This window comes from Odontesthes bonariensis, chromosome 21 (genome assembly GCF_027942865.1).
Source record: "Odontesthes bonariensis isolate fOdoBon6 chromosome 21, fOdoBon6.hap1, whole genome shotgun sequence".
In the NCBI taxonomy this organism is placed as follows: domain Eukaryota; kingdom Metazoa; phylum Chordata; class Actinopteri; order Atheriniformes; family Atherinopsidae; genus Odontesthes; species Odontesthes bonariensis.
The window spans coordinates 13,423,035-13,430,810 of NC_134526.1; the positions used below are offsets into that span (position 1 = coordinate 13,423,035).

The following is a 7,776-nucleotide window of genomic DNA, read 5'->3' on the forward strand; positions in this document are numbered from 1 at the left end:
AAAGGCACACCGAGGACCAATCACAGCCGCTTTTTGTCTATGCATAGCCTCTGCGAGTGTCAAAATCTTGACCACTCCCCCACGCAGAGGCTCTGCGCGCGTTGTCGTGCACCTCAGAAAAATCCTGACTACACGTCGGAGGGACGCAAACCCACGCAGAGCTCAAGCGGAAGTGCGCAGACAAAAAGCGGCTGTGATTGGTCCTCGGTGTGCCTTTCCGGTTGTCTGTGTGGCTTCCTCCTTTGCATTTTCGCCAACTCCAATAAAAGAAGCTGTTCTTCTTCGATGTCGAGCAACTCCAGATCCATATCTTGCATACACGCCAGGCTGGCTTCCGCCGGCGCCACCGAAGTTCTCGTCACCGCCCACCGAAATTCTCGCGAGTTCTCGAATACTTTTGGGGGGGAAACTGCTGTGCGTCCCTAGAAATTCCAGACCGAGGTTGCAGAACCATAACATGAAAAGTGGTTCGCGACCAGAGCAAAGCAACACGTCAAGACGATAGACGCAGAACTATAATCTGCCCTTCAATCAGCCTTTATCATTGATACGTGTGCGTGCTTCCCGCGCCCCCCTCTCAGAAAAGAGTTCGGACGTCCATGAGCACACGTGTGTCTATCATTAAAGTAATTTCCTGTAATTTATTGTGTGAACATGAAGGCAAATTAGACTTCTGAACTGCGCACATCAATTGTCGCTTGGGTCTGGTCGCGAACCAGCGTCTGGAATTTCTAGGGACGCACAGCAGTTTCCCCCCAAAAGTATTTGAGAACTCGCGAGAATTTCGGTGGGCGGTGCCGAGAACTTCGGTGGCGCCGGCGGAACAACCACACAGACAACCGGAAAGGCATACCAAGGACCAATCACAGCTGCTTTTTGTCTGCGCACTTCCGCTTGAGCTCTGCGTGGGTTTGCGTCCGTCCGACGTGTAGTCAGGATTTTTTTGAGGTGCGCGACGACGAGTGCAGACCCTCTGCGCGGGGGGCGTGGTCGCGCACAGAGACAGATTTGACGGTTGCAGAGGCTATGCGTCGAACAGAAGTGCAAGATACAATATTTACAGTATTGTATTTGAACGATATTGAAAAAACAGAAACTTTACTACATGTTATTGAATGTTTATTTAGAGTGAAGTACAAACTTAAAAGTAACTTAGCTCCAGTAACTTAGCACTTGAAAAAATGCATTCAACATGTCAAAGGAACACATTCAGAATGAATTCTCACTGCATGTAATCTATTTTTGGCTGCCACTTATTTTATGTTCTGCCTGTCTTGGGTTTTATTCTAAGTTCAGAAAGGACATAGAAGGTAAGATTCAACAATTGGCATTGGAAAGGAAATTAGTACAGCAGAAATAGTTTAAAATGTTTGCATGTGTGCAGTTCTGAGCATTTAACATGGACATCAACTCTGAAACATTAACATTCATATCCTGAAAGACTGCATTCCAGACTCGAAGCAAGTTACCAACCAGTTTTGAGTTCTTCAGCAATTGGCCAATAGAACTTTGTTTCCTGTTTCCCAGCTACATACAGTGTTTTGTTTTTTTCTCACTGCTGCAAAACTGATGTTACACCCACAAAAGTCATGAACAGGAAAACCAAGTTCATGCTTCTTGTCCAGAACAATAGATGGGCAGTGAGTTCTCTCTGAGGCTCCTGTTTAATCAGGAGTGCTTACTGGAAATATTGCTGTTTTGAATTTTGGATTTACCTTATAACACACAACAAGCTGACAATGATGTCACTCCCAGAGGACGACCTTACGTGTCCGGTGTGTTTTGACATCTTCAAAGACCCTGTTCTGCTGCCATGTAGCCACAGCTTCTGCAGGAGCTGTCTGAAGAACTGCAGGGCTAAAGGGATGCGAGAATGCCCAGTCTGCCGTAAAAGAGGACCCAAGTCCAATCCTCCATCCAATTTGGCTCTGAAAAATGTCTGTGAGGCTCTTCAGCGGGTCACGATGCAGAATTCAGAGCAGCTGGAGGACGAGATGAACTGTGACCTGCACGGTGAAAAATTCAAACTTTTCTGTCTCATCGACAAACAGCCGATCTGTGTGATTTGTCAGGTTTCCAGAATGCATAAGAACCATGAGTGTTTACCTACAGAAGAGGCATTGCTGGACTGCAAGGTAGGGGAAATAAACATCTGTTACTGACTCTGCTGTTAGTATGTAAGGTAACAACTAAAGATAGAATGCAGTTCCACAAGTCGGTCTTGATTGTGAAGAATCCAGGCCAAAAACCTCCAAAGTATCTGAAACTTTAGATCTAACTCTGTTATGTCTGCTGACTGAGATCTGCTTGACTTCCAGAATGAGCTTGCTTTATCTCTCAAGAGCTTGCAAGACAAACTGCAGTGTCTCCAAAGGATTCAAAGAAACTCTGCTGACATGTTGGAGTACATCAAGGTGCTATGTGATGACGTTATATGATACAGAAATACAATACATAAAAATATATAACAAAAATATTTTGTGATGATCCGCCCCCTCAGAATCAAACCTTGAACACAGAGAAAATGATCAAGAGCCAGTTTGAGCAACTACATCAAGTTCTCTATCATGAAGAGTCGGCCAGATTAGCAGCTGTGAAGAAAGAGGAAGAGGAGAAGATTGTTGCGATGAAAAATAAGATTAAAGAGCTTTCAGCAGAGGCGCTGTCTTTCACCGAGACCATCTTTGTCATTCAGGAACAGCTGAAAGAAGATGATATAGTTTTATTGAAGGTTTGTGCTGTCTGTACTGTTTCATTAAAGTATACAAACTTCCCATTTTGACACTGTATGTTTTTACTTCCAGAATTTCAAAACCACTCAGGACAGGTAGGTAAACAAGAAAACTGTTTTGATGGATCCACCGTCAGTATACTCCGTGTAAAATATCTGTTATCGTCACAGAGGTAAGGACATGGTGCTTGGTGTAGAAAACATGTCCGGATTACTACTTGATGTGAGCAAACACATCTCCAACCTCAAATACAGAGTCTGGGAGAAAATGCTTGACCATATTGATTACAGTGAGTATAAACTAAAAAAATAGAGAATAATGGTACAACACAGACCCAGATTTACATGTAATTTTTCCTCTCTGACTAATTTCCTGTCTTTTAGCTCCTGTAACTCTTGATCCCGGCACAGCACACCCAAACCTCATCCTATCTGACGACCTCACTTCCCTCCACTACTCAAAGCAGCCCACCTGTTGCCCTGACAACCCAGAGCGCTTCCACACGAGCGCTGAAGTGGTCGGCATGACTGTGCTAGGCTCAGGAAGTCACCACTGGGTTGTGGAAACAGGAAATAACCACGACTGGATCCTGGGTGTGGCCTCTTTGTCTGTACCGAGAAACACAGAGATCTGTGCTCGGCCTGAAAATGGTTTTTGGACTTTGTGTTTTCGGGACGGTGGGCTCAGAGCAATGACCACCCCTCCCACTCCGCTTTCAGTTTCAAATATTCCAAAACAGGTCAAAGTGCAACTGGATTACAACAAGGGAACAGTGTCTTTTCTTGACCTTGTTGACAACACACTCATTTATGCATTTACTCAAACATTCAAAGAACCTTTATTCCCTTATTTTTATACCCAAAGTACTCAGCCATTGAGAATAATGCCAGAGGAGGTACTTATCACAAGATTGCGCAAGTAAATAATCTGTAATTTCTCTTAAATTCCCTGTCATTATATATATTGTGATTAATGAGAAGTTTGCAACTACTCCCTTGTGTGTATGATTGATATGAACCTACTAAGAATGTAAACTTAAAATAAAGCACTTTTACTTTTCTAGCAGCTTCATGTAAATCATACACATTTACAATAAAGCACCTGTAAAGCTCACTCAAAGGGACTTCATTTACAGTTCTGAAGAAGACAACATTTCAAGACACTGATAAGCAAAAGCATGACAAACAGGAAATGTAAAGTTGCAGTTAAGAAACAAAAAATGATCTAGTGTTTTTTCTTTTAATATATGTAGTTGTGTTTTTTTGTCAGTCATTGTGTTGTGCAAAATGTGGTTATGTAGTACTTTGTTTTGTCTGGTAGTCTGGCAGTTGTTCTTGTGGAGTTTGGTAAGCTATCGTCGTCTTCGACGACAGCTTTTTTTTATTAAATGCTTTAGTGTTTTGTGAAATGTTGTGTTTTATATTTAGTTCTTGTTGGTTTAGTTTCTCTCAAAAGTGGTTTTATTTTGTGTTCCTTGAAGTGTTTTTTTTTCACGTCAGGGTACAAAACAAGCAGGGGTGAGAACAATGTTTATGCTATTATTACTGTACTGATCAGCAAGGATTTACTTAACCTCTTCACTGTAAACTAAACTTGCACAGAATCCAAAATAAAATGGCAAAGTATAGGTTTTTAGGCACATGCTGCTACTTAAGAGCCTGTTTACTTTTGGTCTTTTTTTCTTTGCACCTTAAGGAACGTACATCACAAGTTTACATACATATTTATGAAAGTTTGAGAAGTTACGACTGGTTGTGGGATATCATGTCATTCACTGGTAGGATAAAGTTTATTGATCCTTTTGTACACATGGTGGCGCCAAATTCAAACAAATAAAATATTGTAGTTCCAGTCTGAACAGAATAATGAATTTTCTACAATGTCAGGTAATTAAAAACCTTAGACGCAAATTCAATTGAAACACATTTTTAGAAAGCATTTGATTTAAATGGAATAAAGCTAGACAAACAAACACAATAATTAATTGATATTAGCAATCTAATGAACCATTATCTCTTTTTTAAGAATAAATCTTATATTCAGCTTCCATAAAGTACTATAAGATATTCTCCTAAATCTAAGCAGAGGGTTTTTGTGCAGGTGCAGGTGTCTTGTTGTCCTTAACAAAACAGGAAGAGCACTTCTTAATACAAGCCTCTGGAAGGAAAGGCACTTTCTCCAGACGAGACAGGTAGACAAGAGGCTGGATGGTGCTACTAATATTCAGGAAGGCGAAGCCCACAGGCTGCACGTAGCAGCGAAACACATCAGGGGTGTAATAGTCTTCAAACGGGAACAGCGCAACAGGTGGCAGGTAGTTAAACACAATGATACAAAGAATAGAGAGCACCACCGTGAAGGCCTTCTTCTTCATGGGGTGCATTTCATCTTTCCCTGCACCACGAGACCTCTTGAGGGCCCACAGGATGCTTGCGTTACACACTATCATCCAGCTGAATGTTGCAAGGATCTCTCCAGTGAACACCTTCTCGAAGTTTGGGAGGCCTCCCACCATCTTGGCTGCTGAGTAGGCAAAGGTGAGGCAGAGAACCAGCACTGTGAGGCCTAACCTGTACTTAATGTGTTTCAGCTGCCCAAATGCGATAGGAAAGACCACAGCGACAAAGCGATCCAGGCAGATGCAGGAGAGAAACAGTGGGGTGCTGGTATCTTTCACACCGAAGGCGAATTTAACGGATGACCACACCTCTTTGCTGTGCCATATGTAAAGGTTACAGAAGATAATGGGGGGGATGGTGCCAAAGTAAGCATCCATAAAGGCCAAGCTTCCGAAGAATATGTCTGAAGTTGAGGGTTCTTTTCTATTTTGGATGAGAATTGCAATGACAAGTAAATTTGCAGGGATTCCCACAATTACATTGATAATCTGAAGGGTGAGGTCAAAGAGAATGGCCTCTGTGTAGTGCTCACACCCATCAAACACACTGAAAGGCTTCGCTGTGGCATTGATGTAAACTGAGGTGTTGAGAGGCAGCTGAGTCGGGACAGAGGTCAACTTGATCGATGCCTCGTATCTTTCCATGTTCCTAAAACTGCAAAAACCAGGACTCTGACGGGAGAATAGTGGGAAAAGTCATGAGTCGAGTTCAACAAATTCAACCACATTTCTGGGCAGACTCCCACTCACGCATACTCATTCACTGAAACAGAAAACAATGCATTTAAAAGCCATGTGTTTGTCTCGGTGATCTCATTCATCTGCTAAACTTTTCCAGCTGGGCATAAAAGTAAAGTCTGTGTCATATCAAGCATACTGTTGTTCATTAGACCTCTTGTTTCTGATCTGAGAAGTTTATTCTCAGATGGATTAAAGAGCTGCAGAGGCAGTTGTCAGAGACTAAAAACATGTTACAAACACCGTCAGGGCCTTTCCTCAGGCTGTTATCTTGTTATTGTGTCTGTGTGTACTCTCCTCTGGGAAACGTGACTCCCTGAACCGAAGGACATCTAACTCACTTAAGGGACTCCTCTTAAAGGCACCACCCTCTCACAGCAAAATAAAAGGGCAGCAACTCTATTTTTTAAACAGCAGTTTATATTCAGCTTGCAGACAGTTGTTACTAATGTTGTTGGAAATGTGTTAAATTCCAGGAGCTCTTGAAAGCTCATATATCACATGTAGCTATTTCTTAAGCTTTTACTGAGAACAAAATGATGAACAAGGAGGTAAATTCAATAAAGCTGGATTGATGGAATAATAACTGTTGTCAGAAATAAAGTAAGGACTATTACGTCTTGAGATAATTCTGTTTTTAGCCCCTGCAAGAAGACTATGTTGCTTTTTGGGAAGTTTCAGCAGCTGACAGCATTTCGTTCTGGGCTTCAGGAATATTTCCAGCAGTTCACAATAAGGTTGTTGTGGACATTTTGAAATCGCAAGAGTCTTCAAATGTGACACGCCTGAGCTGTCTCCAGTGGTGGACCACTGAGGCCAGAGGCTGTGGTTGTTCTGATTTGATGTGGACCTTTCTTAGCTTTGTTACCTCAGCAAATGGTGTTTTCTCACCTCCCCGTGCTGGCTCCACCTCGGGCCACGCACACTCCTGTGGGATTAATGGCACTAACGGAGGAGTGAAGCTCTTCACCGAAGATGCTTGTCGCTGGAGATGGCAGACTTAATCAGCTGTGTTTTTCTGCTGATAATGAAATAAACAAAACAGAAATAAACAGTGTTTCAGAGGATTAATCAAGTCCTGGGTAGGCTTTAGTATAAGGTTTATAGTAAAATTGAAAAATTTTTTGTAATGACACCTGTCATCTACATATTAGTCGATATTTTGTATGTTTGGCTAAAAGTGCGAAAGCATGTTGCATGATGCACTGACACAGGACATTTGTAACACTTCTAACATTGCAAATATTTATTAATCATTGTAGAAACTATACCACTCACTGCCTTTTGTCAGTGTTAAGAATGTTTTATTGTATTTACCTTCCCTGTAATACCTATTTTTCCATAAGTTCTTACTTCATTTGCAAGCAATAAATCCAGTGTTGTTGGTTTTGCAGCTTTTGTAAAATAGTCAGAATTACAGCACAAATGTTCTTACTCAAACTGCCTTTGCAGATAAATGCACATAGTACATTTTGTTGTAATGTTGAATATACCCACCCCGCACGTAGCAAGAAGTAAATGAAGACATTCAAAGAAAGATCCTGAAGATGCGCACTGTATCAAGAGAAACCATCAAACTCATGTCTTATTCACAGTTATTGCAAAATGGAGTTACCTGCTTTCTTAATCGACATTCATTTCAGTTGATGAAGCCAAATTGATTGACTGCATTAGGCCATCCTGCTCTTATTCAGCACTGGTAAATATCAAAATACTTTGATTTGAAACAAATGATGTTAGATAAAGCCAGTTTACATAACTTGTGCTACATTGTCAAAGGTTAAGGTGCATACTCACCAGTTGGTAAGGTTCTTCTGTGCTGTGTGTGAGTGTGACGCAGTATGTCGTTCAAAGCGTTCTTTTATAAGTTCTCTGAAGTGTCGTGGATTTGACGCAGACCAGGAGGGG

General features: G+C 41.7%; 2 protein-coding genes across 2 annotated transcripts; one reads left to right on the plus strand and one right to left on the minus strand.

The window, feature by feature from the left end:
• The first annotated feature begins 1,557 nt into the window (after positions 1–1,557).
• Positions 1,558–4,543, plus strand: LOC142371102 (nuclear factor 7, brain). The gene is made up of 6 exons (XM_075453708.1): positions 1,558–2,135; positions 2,319–2,414; positions 2,501–2,731; positions 2,805–2,827; positions 2,903–3,021; positions 3,116–4,543. The coding sequence occupies exons 1-6, from the start codon at positions 1,740–1,742 to the stop codon at positions 3,652–3,654; spliced, it is 1,404 nt and encodes a 467-aa protein (XP_075309823.1). The 5' UTR covers positions 1,558–1,739; the 3' UTR covers positions 3,655–4,543.
• A 266-nt stretch (positions 4,544–4,809) lies between these two features.
• On the minus strand, positions 4,810–5,775 carry LOC142371897 (G-protein coupled receptor 183-like). The gene has a single exon (XM_075454637.1). The coding sequence runs from the start codon at positions 5,773–5,775 to the stop codon at positions 4,810–4,812; it is 966 nt and encodes a 321-aa protein (XP_075310752.1).
• Between the last annotated feature and the right edge of the window lie 2,001 nt (positions 5,776–7,776).

Excerpts from the sequence above, each read along its gene's own strand:
- LOC142371102 (XM_075453708.1), top strand. The coding sequence starts at position 1,740 with ATGATGTCACTCCCAGAGGACGACCTTACGTGTCCGGTGTGTTTTGAC. Across the intron at positions 2,136-2,318 it reads AGGCATTGCTGGACTGCAAG|AATGAGCTTGCTTTATCTCT; the intron begins GTAGGGGAAATA and ends CTTGACTTCCAG. Across the intron at positions 2,415-2,500 it reads ACATGTTGGAGTACATCAAG|AATCAAACCTTGAACACAGA; the intron begins GTGCTATGTGAT and ends CCGCCCCCTCAG.
- LOC142371897 (XM_075454637.1), bottom strand. The coding sequence starts at position 5,775 with ATGGAAAGATACGAGGCATCGATCAAGTTGACCTCTGTCCCGACTCAG.